The sequence below is a fragment of the Salvelinus alpinus genome, chromosome 22 (genome assembly GCF_045679555.1).
Source record: "Salvelinus alpinus chromosome 22, SLU_Salpinus.1, whole genome shotgun sequence".
NCBI classification, from domain to species: Eukaryota; Metazoa; Chordata; class Actinopteri; order Salmoniformes; family Salmonidae; genus Salvelinus; species Salvelinus alpinus.
Window position 1 is genome coordinate 25,852,758 of NC_092107.1, and position 16,483 is coordinate 25,869,240.

The 16,483-nt window shown below is 45.7% G+C and overlaps 1 protein-coding gene across 13 annotated transcripts in view; it reads left to right on the top strand.

The window, feature by feature from the left end:
* Window positions 1-16,483, top strand: part of LOC139549755 (protein Aster-B-like) — a 168,517-nt gene that overhangs the window by 141,436 nt on the left and 10,598 nt on the right. For 6 of the 13 annotated variants that reach the window (XM_071360503.1, XM_071360507.1, XM_071360495.1 and 3 more), the window contains 16 exons: window positions 953-1,172; window positions 2,826-2,846; window positions 6,477-6,497; window positions 7,234-7,257; window positions 12,152-12,236; window positions 12,482-12,585; window positions 12,810-12,905; window positions 13,022-13,102; window positions 13,229-13,344; window positions 13,575-13,761; window positions 13,972-14,155; window positions 14,325-14,471; window positions 14,583-14,847; window positions 14,958-15,061; window positions 15,181-15,387; window positions 15,608-15,698. In XM_071360503.1, coding sequence (XP_071216604.1) covers window positions 953-1,172; window positions 2,826-2,846; window positions 6,477-6,497; window positions 7,234-7,257; window positions 12,152-12,236; window positions 12,482-12,585; window positions 12,810-12,905; window positions 13,022-13,102; window positions 13,229-13,344; window positions 13,575-13,761; window positions 13,972-14,155; window positions 14,325-14,471; window positions 14,583-14,847; window positions 14,958-15,061; window positions 15,181-15,387; window positions 15,608-15,698 — 1,953 coding nt within the window. The remainder of the gene's footprint in view (window positions 1-952; window positions 1,173-2,825; window positions 2,847-6,476; window positions 6,498-7,233; window positions 7,258-12,151; window positions 12,237-12,481; window positions 12,586-12,809; window positions 12,906-13,021; window positions 13,103-13,228; window positions 13,345-13,574; window positions 13,762-13,971; window positions 14,156-14,324; window positions 14,472-14,582; window positions 14,848-14,957; window positions 15,062-15,180; window positions 15,388-15,607; window positions 15,699-16,483) is intronic. The other 7 variants (XM_071360498.1, XM_071360501.1, XM_071360500.1 and 4 more) reach the window with 7 other exon arrangements.

Consider the following 16,483-nt stretch of genomic DNA (forward strand, 5'->3'; position numbering starts at 1 on the left):
GTGGGTTATCTAGGCTAGCTGCTGCTGCTGCTGCTGTTGTTGGTCTGTGGGTTATGTAGGCTAGCTGCTGCTGCTGCTGTTGTGGTTATTGATCTGTGGGTTATGTAGGCTAGCTGCTGTTGTTATTAACTGTGTTAGTGGGTAGCTTTCAAGCCTATTTGCCGTGATGTAACCTCAATACTCACTCTGGGGATGAATGGGATCATACGTCTCAGTCTTTACATGGTACACTAGTAGGCCTAGCATTGCCTGTGGGACGGCAACACATTAGCATCATTAACATTTAGCCAGCAGCATACCACCCTGCATCCCATTGCTGGCTTGCCTCTGAAGCTAAGCTGGGTTTGTCCTGGTTGGTCCCTTGATGGGAGACCAGATGCTACTGGAAGTTAGAGGGCCAGTAGGAGGCACAGTGATTGGGGACAGGGCAGTCATTGGGGATATTGCCCTGTGTAGGGTGCAGTCTTTTGGATGGGACGTTAAACGGCTGACCTGACTTTCTGTGGTCAGTAAAGATCCCATGGCACTTATCATAAGAGTAGGGGTGTTAACCCCGGTGTCCTAGCTAAATTCCCAATCTGGCCGTCATACCATCACGGTCACACAATCACCCCCAGCTTCCAATTGACTCATTCATCCCTCTTCTTCTCCCATATAACTATTTCACAGGTCGTTGCTGTAAATGAGAATGTGTTCTCAGTCAACTTAACTTACCTGGTAAAATAAGTGTAAAAGTAAGTGGCTTACACTTAGATAAGGTGTTTAAATGAACTGTGGAGTGGTACTATTAGTTACTCCTGTGTTATTCATGTAATGTGTGTCATTGTTTTTTAATGGGTTTTGCTCCGTCCCTACATTTTCAAACAGTGCAGAATATGTAGTTTCATGATGTGATGAAAGAGTTTAGAGAAGTAGAATTAATACTCCCTCTCTCTCTCTTTCTCACCCCCAGCACTGCCAGTAACTCGAACAGGAGCACGCCTGCTTGCTCGCCCGTCCTGCGTCCTAAACGCTCGCGCTCGCCCACGCCCCAGAGCCTGGAGCCTAGTGAGAATATGGTGGAGAAGGGCCACTCGGACCACTCCTCTGATAAGTCCCCCTCCACCCCCGAGCAAGTGGTCCAGCGAACCTACTCTCTGCAGTCCGCCCGCAGCGGAGGCAAGAACTCCAAGGTGAGCCTCACTGCGCAGGTGGACCGTCTCCGTTTCAGGGCCCTCTTCTTTCCACCACCCACACTACAGTACAAGATCATTGTCCTCTTTCCACCAATCGCACTACAGCACAGTACAGGATCATAGTCCTCTTCCACCAATTACACTACAGCACAGTACAGGGGCATAGTCCTCTTCCACCAATCACACTACAAGACAGTACAGGTCATAGTCTCAAATAGACTGCCAACAGTGCCGTTTTCAAAATGACTAGTTCATCATACAGTGCATTCATAACTCACAAATAAATCATGTCAGTCTGGCCTATCACTTCAGTTCAGCAAGACATGTGTATCATTCCTGAACATCACTTCCAATACAATCTGAAATCAACATTTATTTGGTGATCACTGAGGTGATACAGGGGGATTAATTATGTTTTGTGATAAGATATTTTTTTTTTACTGTTTACCCCTGACATAATGTCTTGATAACCTCCAAATGTTGCCAGTAAAGTCTTATTGTCTTCCTGCATTCCATAAAACATGTTCTGTAAGAAATAGTCAACGAGAAGGAGTGAGATATCGTGATATCTTGTGGTTTTATCAGCTTTTATTTTCCATTCCATAGTGATTTTACCCCCATCATACCTCCGCATCGGCACACCATACTGGATCAAACATGCCATCCTCATGTAGCCCCAATTGACAGTGGTAGAATGTACTCCTGATAAAAGCTGCTATGACTCTGATAGGGTAATGTCCAACTCCCATCCTCAAACTATAGGTCAGATCTAACTGTCACTCTCATACAATTGGCCAATCATAGACTGAGTAACGAGACCCTCAGCACATCAATTGTGGATAAGGACCCATCATCATCAGGAAAGATGCTTATACCACAGATTCACTGTATTCTTCCCTTACTACCTCCCTCCCTTTCTCCCTCCCTCCCGTTTCCCCTCCCTCCATCCCTTTCTCCCTCCCTCCCTCCTTTTTCCCACCCTACATCCCTATCTCCCTCCATCCCCTGGATCCATCTGGTCCTATCAGAGCAGCATTGTAATCACAGGCCGGGCACTCAGTCAATCAGCCCACTCCATCGCAGCAGTCAGCCAGTCATTAACTGCAGCTATCTCAACTCTGCAAGGCTCGTTCTGACAGAGGGTAGTAGGCAGGTCAAGAGGCTGTAGTCTCACTTCTCGCTCATCAGAATCTGAATTGAAGAGTAAGGTAGTGGAGTGAAGGACAGGAGCTTTGACTGTGGGTAACTCAGCGTACATCTCAAGCAAAACATGAACATGAGAATATTGGGTGATATATTTAGTACTTTCCTCCTCTGAAAATCTTATTGTTGTGAAGTGATAAGGAGTGTGGTAGTTGGCGGCAATGGCTCTCTCACCTCTCATCCGTTTTCCCATTCACTCACTGCTCACAGTGCTCCCCAGTCCTTGTGGTGTCAGACACCTGTTGCTTTTGTTGTCATTGTGTTCTCCTCTTCTCTCATTCTTTCTTCTTGACACAGAGCGCCTGCTTTCTCTTACTTTCGCTGCCGCCATATGAAATGTCTGTGATCTGAAACTGACTGTTTAAAAAAAAAAGGGTTCTTTCAGCTGTTGTATATTGCAGTTTTTTTTGTTTCTGATTTCTTTGTTCTTCTCCTGATGCATGCTAGTCTCACAAGCGACTTTCCAAAGTAAGCATTACTCTTTTCTGTTCTTTAACCCCACCCCACCTCCATGTCTTGTGAGCTGTCCTGTGCCCCCTCCACCCACCTCTTCCATCTGAACACACTCCCTGCAGATGGTATTCATGTTGCTATAACCTTCTCCTCTACCCCCCTCTGCCACCCTGCCACCTTTCCTCTCATCTAACTCCCTGCAGGGCTGCTGGCTTTCTGACACGTCTCTCTCCCAGCTTGTCTCAGTGTGCTTCAGTCTGTTCTATCTCCTCCAACCCCTGCCCCAAGTCCATTAAAACTTCAACATAGCTCGTTGTTGTGTCTAAACTAAGAGCACCCTAATCTCTGAGATGCTGAGTATGTGCCTGAATGCAGAGGGATGGTGGCAGGGGGAGACTGTAAAATTCCTTCCGCATCCCTTTCCACCACTGCTGTGTGACATTACTTTTTGATGACCCTAGAGCTTTCTACATCAGAAGCTCCTTTTCTCTGCCTCGCACCACAAGCCCAGAATACACCACTCCTCTCCTCAGACAAGACAGCAGCAGAGGCCATGTGTCACCGGTTAGTTACAGCATTCTCATGTAAGGACCCTTTGATGCACGTCAGCACATTCGCTGCATTCGGCTACATTCAGCTTTGTCACGGACTATGAGACAGGCAGACAGGATGGTGTTAATGGCAGCCAAGCGACATTTGGTCAGTTGAGTTGGTGTTCAGGCGGTGTCTGTCCCATTTCACAGCACACCCAGTCGATGACATCACCCCTCAGGCCCGTGGTGTGGCCGAGTGCCAGCCCTCTCTGGTCCCACGTGAGCCCCCGGCCGGCGGTCAGCAGGAGTCACATGACCCTGGCACTGTGTGCAGTCGCCCAGGCAACGTGAGCTCTGTCACCCTAGTCTAATGCAATCCAGAAACACACAGACAGGCAGGCAGGGAGAGGGGCTCCTCTCTGTAGAGGACCTGGGCCGGCGGTCCCACACCAACTAATTGGCTGGCCGCTTCAGTGATGACGGCTCTGCTCAGTCTCCCACTGTCATCAATCAATGAGGCTGTTTATGGAACTGTAAACAGTAAGCAGCACTACAGAGAGAGTACATAGAGACTCAGCATGAAGACCAATCTCAGACCAAAACACTGAGACATGGACACATCATGAAAGTAGAGTTAGATAGGACAATAGTGTGTCTTGGCACTACAAGTACGCAAACCTGGATATTTTAGTGTTTTAGCCTAGTACTCTTAGTAGACATGCAAATCAAAAACAAAGCCTTTTCCCCTCTCTTGTTTCTGAGCTCTTTCCTTCATGTTGGTTAACTCTTCATTTTCTCTTTAATTTCCTTTCAGTATGACAGACTTAACCTGATTAAAGTAAGCATTTCCTGTTGCTTTTATTTGCCCATTGATCCCCTAGCCCGATTTGACCAGTGATGACCTCTTCCCATCCTCTGTAGATGTGTGATGCACAGGTGGCAATGCACAGCCGTCCTCCTCTCAGCAGCCTCCTGTGGTGTGATGTCAGTCTGCGCCCCTAGCTGTCTCCACTTCCTGTCTCAGACCAGAACTTCCTCCTCTCCTCTCTCCTCCCTCCTTAAAGTGTCACTCCTTTTGTACAATGTGTGATGTGTCAAAACGTTGATATAACATCTCATTTGGTAGAGCATGGTTGGTTGTGTGTTTTAGTAGGTGTGGAATTGTGGGATTGTGGGATTTAGCAGTTGGTAGTGGGTTCGATTCCCATGGGGGACCAGTATGAAAAAGTACTAAAATGTATGCACTTAGATCAGATTATTCTTTAGGCTTGGTGCTACAGTCTTTATTTACTGTTCCACTAGGTTGATCATGCCTTCTCAGTTCTGTTCATCAGAACTACGCTGTTGTTCTAGTGTTGATTGAAGATATGTGGGTTATACCTGATAGGTTTGTCTGGGTTACAGCTAGCGCTGGCCAGTTCTGGTTTGGCCCGTGAGTGAGTGAGTGAGTGAGTGAGTGAGTGAGAGAGAGAGTGAGAGAGAGAGAGAGAGAGAGAGAGAGAGAGAGAGAGTAGAGAGAGAGAGAGAGAGAGAGAGAGAGAGAGAGAGAGAGAGAGAGAGAGAGAGAGAGAGAGAGAGAGAGAGAGAGAGAGAGAGAGAGAGAGAGAGAGAGAGAGAGAGAGAGAGAGAGAGAGAGAGAGAGAGAGAGAGAGAGTAGATAGATAGATAGATAGATAGATAGATAGATAGATAGATAGATAGATAGATAGATAGATAGATAGATAGATAGATAGATAGATAGATAGATAGATAGATAGATAGATAGATAGATAGATAGATAGATAGATAGATAACTCTGGCCTGGTTGTGTAAAGTAACTAGCCGTCCCAGGCCTTTCTGATCCTCAGGGGAATCCAGGTCAAGACACTACTGCCGTACACAAGCTCTCTCTGTTACACAGTGCACTTAATCAGTGGGTGTTAACCTGATTCGTAGTGCTGCTGACACACATCCCCAGACACACATGTGCTTCGTGGGGAAGCAAACATGTGATTTAGACATGCATGCACATTTACTTTTGCTATAAAGATGCACTTACAAACATGCAATTACACCAACTCTAAAACACATTTACAATGGCACGCATACACACACACTATGCAGACACCATAAGCCTTAAGTCGTCTCTCACGCCTCTGTCACCTTCAGATGAGATTAGCCCTGTCCACGTCAGAGCCCAAAGCCCAAGGACAGGACTGGGGCCTCACAACTCTCAGACAGGAAACACTACACGCTTATCTGATAGCTGAAATATTGGATTATCTACATTCACATCTCCAAAGGATTGATTGACAATAGTAGCCTCGCACCAGTATGCCTCTTGTATGTTGTCACTGAAATGACCAAACATATTATTTGTAGTTGTCTGGTTAAGTTTTTTTATGGCATCAAGAGGAAGCCATTTTGTTCTACTCCTGCTATTTACTACTTGACACAAACTGACATTTATTTACCGCTAAAATCGTGCTTGATTATCCTGCCCTTTATTCACCCACTGGATGGTCCCTAGCATGCCTCCCTCTCGGATCACAATGGTGAGACGTATTACACTCTCTTTATAGCCCCATAAAACAGAAGCAGGTGAGTTATGGTCCTGCCAATAACAGTGTGTATACTGCCCTCTGCTGTCAGGAAATATACAACACACAGCAGTACACAATTCATCTCTATACACAAGCATTTAGAAGCAACTCTAAATCGTTAATACATAATTTAAACACTTAGAAACAAAGATAAATATATTGTACCACACACAACCCTAGCCCAATCTACCACCTGCTTATCAAATATCCATGCAAATGAATATTTGTGAGGCCCAAAAACAACACAGAAATCAAGAAATCGATGAAAAGTCTAACTAAAATATGTGACAAGCTCAAAGGGATACAACTCTGTTGGATAGCAGCAGAGGCCTGTATTCATGGTAGGATGTGTCCACCCAGAGGTTGACATTCACACCTTCTATAAATACCCACTGTCGGTTTTTATTGTCCCTTGACCTCTGTGTGTTTATGATATTGAGCCCTGTGGCCAAGTATTGGTGTGTCCTTGTCTCATTGACTTACACTTGTCTTTGTTCTCTCCTATCTGCTTTGCTCCTCGCTGTCTACAGAAGAGCCAGAGCTGGTACAATGTAAGTTTCATCCTCTTCTTACTCTTTGTGTTAAGAGGTGTGTGTGCGTGTGAGAGAGAGAGAGATTATGAGGTGAAGGGTCCTAGACCTTGTTTAGAATCACACAAGGGTATATGCCAAAGGTCACTTTCATATGGAGCTCAGGCTTACCCAGGATGCTAACCAGTGGGATTTAGAGTTCTAAGAGTCTAGGGTGACAGTGTGATGGCATGCTGAATTAATCAGAAAAATGACTGATGTCCCAGATGAATAATAAATTAACCAAATGCTGTGAGGATGAATAAAAGTGTCCATTTTGTTGCAAACTCCCATACCTTACTACAGATGTGATTCATAGATGAAATGTTTGACAGACAGAGGCATCTTGTAGCGAAAGTATGGTGACAGCCTGATCCAGTGATCTCAGTCCAACACCAAGACCATTACACCAAGAGGTCCTGACTTAACACAAGGTTGCCGGCCAGTGTACTAAGAGACAAGGTTGCTACATTCTAATGGGGCTGAAATGAGTTCCTTTCGTTATGATTCTTCTAAAACTGCCAAGTAAATCTACTTGATGGCTCAGTTGGCCATCTTTATGTGAGAAAGGATTTGATACCCAGATATGGTGTTATTATGAAGCCATGGTTTCTCCTATGGTGTCTCTGTGGGACTCCATTTTCTTTTCCCTTGTTCTGTTGTTTTATTCCTTTCTTTTGTTGTTCTTTGTGTCTATATATTCCCCCTCTTTCCCTAGCATGAAAGACAACACATCCTGAGAGTAAGCATGACTTGTATTCTTGTGCAACTTTTCAAATATCTCTCTGCTTATTCCTTTTTCTTGGATCGCTTGGCTGGTCTCCCTTTCCACTTGTCTGCTCCTCATCCCTCATTGATTTGATTGATCAGTACGTTGTTTCCACCTGAGAGCGAAGCCACAATATGCAGCACTATGGTGGTTAGATGACACAATGCCATGGCCACATTGTGGTTGTGTCTGGAAAAATAGTGTTTTCAAAATGGCTGCTGTGTGAAGGGGAACTATAGGCTTCTCAGAGCTGTGATGGTGGTGATGCAACAGGGGTGTATTCATTAGTCGGAGACCGTTGCAAAACATTTCGTCTGTTGCAAAAATTTCACCAACGGAAACTGTTTACTCCAAACGGAAAATGTTTTGCCATGTTTTTTTGTCATTTTTGTTGTTTCTTTTTTGAGGTAAACGAAAACGAGAGTTTCTAATGGACGAATTCTTGTATGCCCCTCCCTGTTTCGTTCCGTTTGCTTCCATTTTGTTCCTAGAGTAAACGGTAAACAGTTTCCATTGCAAAACGGTCTGCGACTACTGAATACACCCGAGGTGGTAACAAGTCTGCTCAGTGTATCATACTAAACCCACGGACCATGGTCAGTGTCTGGAGCAGCCCTGAATGCCTTGAATGACAGGGGAATGGAGCATGAGACTGGTTAGCATGTTCCAGTCCTCCTACGTCTTCAAATGTGTTCGTTTTGTCATTATGGACTCATTTATAGGTTATAGTTGGGCATTGTTGCATAGTGAAACCTGAAATGGGGATTCTCCAGAATGTTGAGAAAAAACATGGTCCACATCTAATGCTTTCTGATACTCTCACCTTTAGCTACTCACCTTCATTTCTCTACTGTTCTGCCGTTACTAAAGGAAAGCATCATAATGCCAATCTAGACATGATGTTGCTCCCAGAAGCATTAACTATGTAATTATGCCTAATCTCTGTTCTGGACCATTGAAACGTATATCGGTATGTGTCTGATGCAGTGCTATACCTGAGGGTATGTGGTAGGCCATGCAGTCACTGTGTTTCTCTACAAGGCAGTGATGTTCTCCCATGGCACTGAACCTACTGCGATTACATCACAACCGTCCTGATATGAGGTCTAAGCCCAGTAGAGACACACAACAGGCCCCACCCTGCCGTATCAACTTTCCTAATGACTCTGTTGCAATGCTTTCATGGCAACTGTACAGGTCCTACGCAGGCAGTTGAGGTATTAATAAGGAAATCAATGTCTGCCAGACCGAGTGTAGTGGCTCATAGTATCGACAGTGACTAAAGTGGCTGGTTTAAGAGACTGCTTTTCTCCTAGAGATTTGTGAGGTGAAATGTCTGCCTCCTCATACTCTCTGGTCTATGAAAACATTCTAGTTTATCTCCCCTGCATATGAGAGAGAGAGAGAAGGGGGAGAGACATGTTTACTCTGAGGTAGATTCTCACACAAAGGACACCACTGTAGATCTCCTAACACATATGTTTTACAGCAGTGTGTCTTATGCAGGACAGGGTGAATAGTCAGCGATCCTGGCTTGGCTGTGTTTCTAAACCAGCCAGCACCTCTCTGCTGAGCTGTTCCCACATCTGGTTCTAATCAACAGACCCTCCACCCTCCCAGCATCAACAGACCATTGGCAGGGAAAGTGTCAAAGAAAGGTGTGTTTCAGATTGAGACAAAAGTCTTCACACACACATTCATGCACACTCCCTTGACAGTGCCACTTACAATAGCTATACACATGCATACACCTTCCTGGCCACTCCTCTCTAGAGTGGTTTTGTAGCAACCTACGGACAGTGGGGTGAGAGACTGGCCTCATTGTTTGTGTGGGGATAGACAGTAAACCACCCCTGAAACTAATGGGGCCCCACCCTGGTTGACTGTGCCGGTCTCCGACATCTCTCCCTGTTTACCCAGCAGGTTAATGATTAACCGCCACCTCGGGGACTGTCTATATCCCCATCACCACCTGGCAGCTACACTGTCCTAGGACTTGTCACATTGTCACCTGGAGAAGAACGGAGATAGTCGAATCAATAGCTTCTGCATTTGCTTTAGTCTTCATTTTCCTTTTTAGGAAAAGCTCTTGGAAAAACTTTTAATTCAGATACTACTCGATTATCTGACTGTTTTTCTTGGATGCAGTTTTCGAAGAGAGTGAACTTGCATGGCTCGCAAACGTCTGATGAAACCTTATTCACGGGATGCAGAGGCATTTTCAACAGGACGAAAGCTGTTCACGTCTGAGAGGGATCTGTGAATGATCTGCACTGTTTTCAATAGTATGCTGAGGATTATTTTGCTTCAGTTTCCTGGAGCTTATTTCTCCTCACTGATTTGGCTAGATGTTGAGGGGGGTTGTGGAAATTGAGTAAGCAGGAAAGGTGTGGAATTTGTGGCGGAATTCCAGGGCACAATTCCAACCACAAGTGAGCCTAATGGAGTGCCAAATGTAGCCACAGTTTTTGTTTTGTTGCTGTTGTCGTGTCCACCTCCCACCACTGTGCTGATAGGTTGTTTTACCCAGCTCAGAGTCAGACAGGCACAGAGATTGGTTCTCGTCTATCTAGTCTGATCGTAGTTACTGACAGGGATCTGGTTTCAGGAGTGCATTACTTGACCTTAAGGGACAGGAGAGTTGTGGGGGGTAGAGAGTAGGGAAATAGGTCACAGGGATGCAGGGGGGGTTCAGTAATAGTAACACCTCTAAATGTGTTAAGCCTCTCATGCAATTGCTTTCTAATACCTGAATGGTCAACAACAGGGGAAGTGGACATACTCCCAGAGGTGCAATACTCCAACTACATTAGACTGAGCTGTCATGCGACTCCGCGCCGCACCACTCAAGATGAATGGACTTGTTTTTCTTCACGCAGCGTAGAAGTAACTGAAGGTTGTGTGCACATCTGTCCTCTGTAACTCAATCCCCTTGTCAGCCAGCGAGACGGGACTGCACTGCTTTCCAGTTAGGAAACAGTCTCTCTTTCTCTGGGTTTTTCTCTTTACCAAGGATATTTTTCTTGCTTTCGCTGCTGGTGTGTCTGAGCTCTGCTAACCAAAGCACTCTGAGGCGTCTGGATCTGGACAGGGTAACACTGCATGCCTGCCAGAGCTGCCATTATAATAAAAGACTTGTGGCCAGGGTTACTAGAGGCCAACGGCCGCAGCTCCTCTCTGTGTTTGATAGAGACAGAGGGAGAGGGAGAGAGGACTGGAATCATGTGGCAGCAGTCAGCTGGGTCCAGCTCTCACACTGAAAGGGAGTAGCACCCAAACCGGGTCAGTCACAGCAGTCTCCAAGAAACAACCACTGGACAACAACAGCTCTGTCTGTTTGTCTGCAGCAGACCTGGACCACCCGCATTGAAATCCACCGCTCTGAGGACCCCACGAGGGCACCACTGGTTTAGGTGTCCGCCCGTGTGCCTGAGGGAAGTGAGTGGAATATGGAGGCTCACAGAGGACTAGAGTCAGACTGGCAGGTGGAGCTGGATAAAGCCCTGGCTGGGTGGCTCCCACAGGATCCGGCCCGGGGAGAGTTTGGCTGGGAGTGGGGCTGGGCCGCCTTGGACCACCAAGACCAGGACTGGGAGTCAGAGGAGGTCCCTGCAGTAAGTGACTGACCCTACCCCTAGAGAGCTGATGCCAGGAGGGGTAGCGGCGGGGAGGGAAGAGGGGTGAGAAGGTTGGAATGGGCAGTTTGTGTACTGTACCTGCTCCAAGAGCATAACTCTGTGGTTCCCTCCCGCAATTATATTTTGGAAAGCAAATTAAATGAAAGGCATGAGTCAGTAGCTATTTGCATTACCATAGTACCCATGGACCCTTTCCCTGGACAAAGTAAGAAGCCTGTAGTTTAAGGGGAATAGGCAGGCTTTTGTTGTGAAACGGGGGGTCTAATACTCTTGATATGTTAGGCAGTTATAGAGAGTACTTTCTGTGAACATTTCTAGACTGTAAATATGTCCGACTCATAATCCAGCCTTTTTCCAGCCTTCAAAGTTCTCGAATTTATAAAGTTTTCTTGACAGGCACCAGTGGTTTTCATTCATAGCTTAACAGAAACAGATGATGTCTATCCATTCTGGGCTGTTCTTGTTATATGAGTATAGAACATGTACTGTAGCTAGTTGATGTTAATGTGAACAGTCTGATGTTTTCCTTCAGATTGAAGCAGCGAGAGGTTTTTCCCACGAAGGGATGTATTTGGTTACCGTACTGGCAGGCATTGTTTCCTGAAGCTGTTCCTATTAAAAGACAGCATCTGGCTCAGACACATAGAGCACTCACCCCTGCACTCACACTGGCTGTGGGTCACAGCAATACTTCCCTCTTTAAACAAGCCTGAATCCAGGCCCAAGATAAGATGTACCTTAATGCCTGAGAATGTAACAAGAGAGAATGAATTCCTCTGTGTGAGAACAGAACATTTCTTCTCATGATCTAAACCGACAATGGACGCAGACTATGTTTTATAAGATAAACCAATAGCTACATAAGGGTTTGCTAACAGAACAGATTTGATTTGTGTCTTTGTCCCTCTCTGTCCTACATATTAACTGTTGCGCCACAAAAAGCAGCATTGTGTGTGTTCGTATAATGATGTTACTATATATTGTTGTCTTGGGAATGTGACTCACATTAGGAATGCTCACGATGCCCAAAAGCATGCTTACTGAATGTCTTGAAGTGGCTTAATGTCAACAGGGGATCGTGCTTTTGTATAAAATGCCCTTGTGAAAATGGATGCAGTCCATTGCAGTTCAGTGTGTATATGTGAGATAGAGAGCGTGTGTTCAGGAATGTGTACGTGTGAGTCGTCCCTCTCTCAAGAAGTTATCATTGTTGCTCTCCGTCTCTCCAGGTGTTGAGCCCCACATACAAACAGCGTAATGAGGACTTCAGGAAGCTCTTCAAGCAGCTACCGGACACAGAGCGGCTCATCGTGGGTGAGTTACTAACGCAAAATACTAGGCAACTATGACCAATTCTGTCAGCAATATGGTGGATATAGGAAAATCTTTTGGTTTTGGACACGTTTGCATTGGCTGGTTGGAGTCAATTCCATTTAAACTATCAATTCAGGTAATTCATCTTTTGAATTGACTATGATGAAATATAATTAACCCCGACCTTGATGGGTGGATGTATTCTTCCTGGGCTCTGATATTTGACCTCTGACCTGTGCTGGCAGATTACTCCTGCGCCCTACAACGAGACATTCTCCTGCAGGGCCGACTCTACCTCTCAGAAAACTGGATCTGTTTTTATAGCAACATCTTCCGCTGGGAAACGCTGGTACGCACTGGGCCTCTGCCTGGGGCTTTCTATTCTTTTGATCTTATCTATATGTCTCTGGTGTTGGTTAGTTTACAGTATTGAAATAGAATTGATTGTATTTTTATGGTTTGCATCACAGTATATATTTCCTTAATGTGGTTCAGGAACAGTTCAACAGATATATTTATCTGAATATTAAGCAATGCTGGGGGGAAAACTATTTTGCTTGCATGTGTGTGCAGCTGACAGTGAGGCTGAAGGACATCTGCACCATGACGAAGGAGAAGACAGCCCGCCTCATCCCCAATGCCATCCAGGTGTCCACAGATGGTGAGAAGGTAAGACAGGAGAGGGACTGAATTTTTGGCATTCACTGACTGAGGGGAGGCTCAAACCTTCTCCTTCGCCTTATTTCAGAGCATATTTTTGAATTATTTCCATTCTCTCCTCACAGCACTTTTTCACCTCATTTGGAGCGCGGGACAGGACCTACATGATGATGTTCAGGTTATGGCAGAATGCACTGCTGGACAAAGTAAGCCAGCAACCTCCATTAACCTCATCACAAATAGATCTACATGTTCAGTATATTGCTACTTTTATTTTCCATTGAATCCAAGTCTCTGCTGTACTGAGTGTCGTCTCTAACCCTGTGCTCTAGCCCTTGTGCCCCAAAGAGCTATGGCACTTTGTCCATCAGTGCTATGGCAACGAACTAGGCCTGACCAGTGACGACGAGGACTACGTTCCCCCTGACGACGACTTCAACACCATGGGGTGGGTGTGGTTCCCAGATACAGATATAAACAATGCCTCATCAATTACCATGGTTGATTAAAATGCCCTTGATCTTCTGTCGGGTTATTATGAGAGGCTGGCCTCATTACTGAAGCATACACAAATACACACCACCCTCTCAGCCCCGCTTCACATCCCTCTCAGCAACACTCCAGAACTCCTAACCCTAACCTCCAGCTGGTCCCTGTTCCCCCACGGTGATGGTGCAGGTTCTGTGAGGAGATCCCTAACGAGGAGAATGAGATCAGTAATGACAACTCGTCTAAGAGCAGCGCGGAGGCCAAACACGAGGGCAGCCCACCATCCATACACAAGAAATGCATCATCACCAACAGCACCATCAGCTCGTCCATCAGCAGCGAGCCCCTCTCTGTGAGTCTCTGCGACATAATAGAGGTCAGAGGTTAAATCAATTACTGTTATTTGTTTTGATGGAGTGGGAAATGCATTTGTTATTCTGCCTATAACTTGCATATGGGGAATGTTTCGTAATTTGATAACCAAAACATGAACACAGACCAATCCTACTCATAACTATGTACTAAAGTATCCTACAGTGTCTTTCTAGTGACTAACCCCCTCCTCCTCCCCCTCTGTGTGTCCTAGTTTGACCTCCCTCCAGAGGAGTACATCGACTGCCTCCCTGACGGGGAGCTGCTGGCCTTGCCCCTGGTGCTGGAGCAGAGCCTATTGGAGGCCAGCGGCCTGGTGCCCTCGACCTCCCTGGACTTCAACGACAATGAAGACATCCCCACCGAACTTAGCGACTCCTCAGAGACCCACGATGAGGGTACGGCTTCAATCTTCCATCCATTAACAGATTTGATGCATATACTGTATATATGGCATGAAACAGGCTCTTCAGTGATGCCGCTAAGTCTTGGTAATACTGTCTCCATATGATATTATGTCCCCAAGGGCACTTCATCTAAAGTGTGTTTCCCTCTATGGCTCTCCAGCAGGGGAGGTGCAGGCCTTCCACGATGACCTTAAAGGGAGACAGTACATCGATGAGGTTTACAAGTTCAGTGTGGACAAGATGTATGACATCCTCTTCACAGAATCCCAGTTTATGACCGACTTCATGGAGCAGCGCAGGTTTTCAGGTCAGTCAGACATTCTGTCCGTTGGCGTTAGCATCACATTATTGTCTCTTCCATTGGTGTTGTCCTTTGACTATGTAGTGATCGAATGTGTATCCATATAACGCCACACAGATATAGTGTTTCACCCCTGGAAGAAGGACGACGCAGCGGGGAACCAGACGAGAGAGATCATGTACACCATCTCCCTGTCCAACCCGCTGGCCCCCAAGACAGCCACGGTCACAGAGACGCAGACACTGTACAAGGCCAGCCATGAGAGTGAGTGCTACATCATCGATGCTGAAGTCACCACACACGACGTTCCCTACCACGACTACTTCTACACGCTCAACCGTTACATGCTGACACGGGTGGCCAAGAACAAGTGCCGGTTAAGGTGAGGAGGGCCTTATAGCAGCTGTTGTAATAACATGTGGCTCTTGAAACTATTACATGTTCATTTAGAAACGCTGCCTCAACTTAAACCAGTGGATGCCTTGTCCCTAGGGTGTCCACTGAGCTGCGTTACAGAAAACAGCCATGGGGATTAGTGAAGGGCTTCATCGAGAAGAACTTCTGGAGCGGGCTGGACGAGAACTTCCGCCATCTTGGTAAGTTCCTCTACTAGCTGTTAAGTCTGTCACACCAAATATCCAGCAACATTTAATCTGATGACCGGAAGCCATCCTAATGTATGAACGTAAAAGCGGCTTCTGTGGTGCCCTGTCAGAGTTGGAGCTGTCGAAGGTGGAGGATGTGGTTTTGGGGTTGACCCGGCCTTCTCCCAAGGTCAAGGGGGTGAAGACGTCTGTGAGGCGGAGGAAGAGACCCCTGGTCCACCTACGGAGCCAGCACCTGGACGACGCCCTCCTCAGCCCCGTCACCACGCCAACCGATGATGAGGTCATCCACCGCATCAAACATGCGGGCGTGACAGGTCAGATGGCAGGGGTACACTTTTTATTTTTTTATTTTTTTTACTTTCTTTAACATTTTTTATACTCTAATACACACTCTTATAAACTCTTAATGCACTGTAGATTCTTATACACTTTCATAAGGTACATACATTACATACACTGTTATACATTTCCACACATCATATTGTGTTAAATATATCTAGTTGACCTGGTCCGTGTTTGGTCTGCCCCCCTCAGGTTCCACTCAGACCAGGCACATGCCTGAGCACCTTCCTGGAGGCTTCTCCCTCTACAGCGTGTCCAAACTGCTGCTCATCATCAGCTTTGTGTGAGTACACTCTCTATCTCACACACACTCATACACACACATGCAGTATACACACTCACTTTCAGATCCATCTTAATCATTTGTGTTTCATGTGTAGTCATTTCAGTTCAACTCTCTTTGAAATCTTTAGTAGTTATCAAAAATCTGATTCTGTGTTAAACATTTGTTTGTTTTGTTGTTTTGTTGTTTTGTCTTCTGAATGTGATTCTCCTCTCCTCTCCTCTCCTCTCCTCTCCTCTCCTCTCCTCTCCTCTCCTCTCCTCTCCTCTCCTCTCCTCTCCTCTCCTCTCCTCTCCTCTCCTTTCATTGCTTGCCATAGGATCTGTCTAAGGTACATCTGGCTAAAGATAAACCTCTTAGACCTGACCAGGAAACGTACTCCTTCCTCATTGTAACTGGTTCATTAAAACCTCTTAAGGATCCGCCCCTTTTTTTAAATTTTTGCCTAAAATGACATACCCAAATCTAACTGCCTGTGGCTCAGGACCTGAAGCAAGGATATGCATAATCTTGATACCATTTGAAAGGAAACACTTTGAAGTTTGTGGAAATGTGAACTTAATGTAGGAGAATATAACACATTAGATCTGGTAAAAGATAATACAAAGAAAAAAAACATGTTTTTTTGTATTTTTCTTTGAAATGTAAGAGAAAGGCCATAATGAATTATTCTAGCCCAAGTGCAATTTAGACTTTGGCCACTAGATGGCAGCAGTGTATGTGCAAAGTTTTACACTGATCCAATGAACTATTGCATATCTATACAAAATGTGCCTAATTGGTTT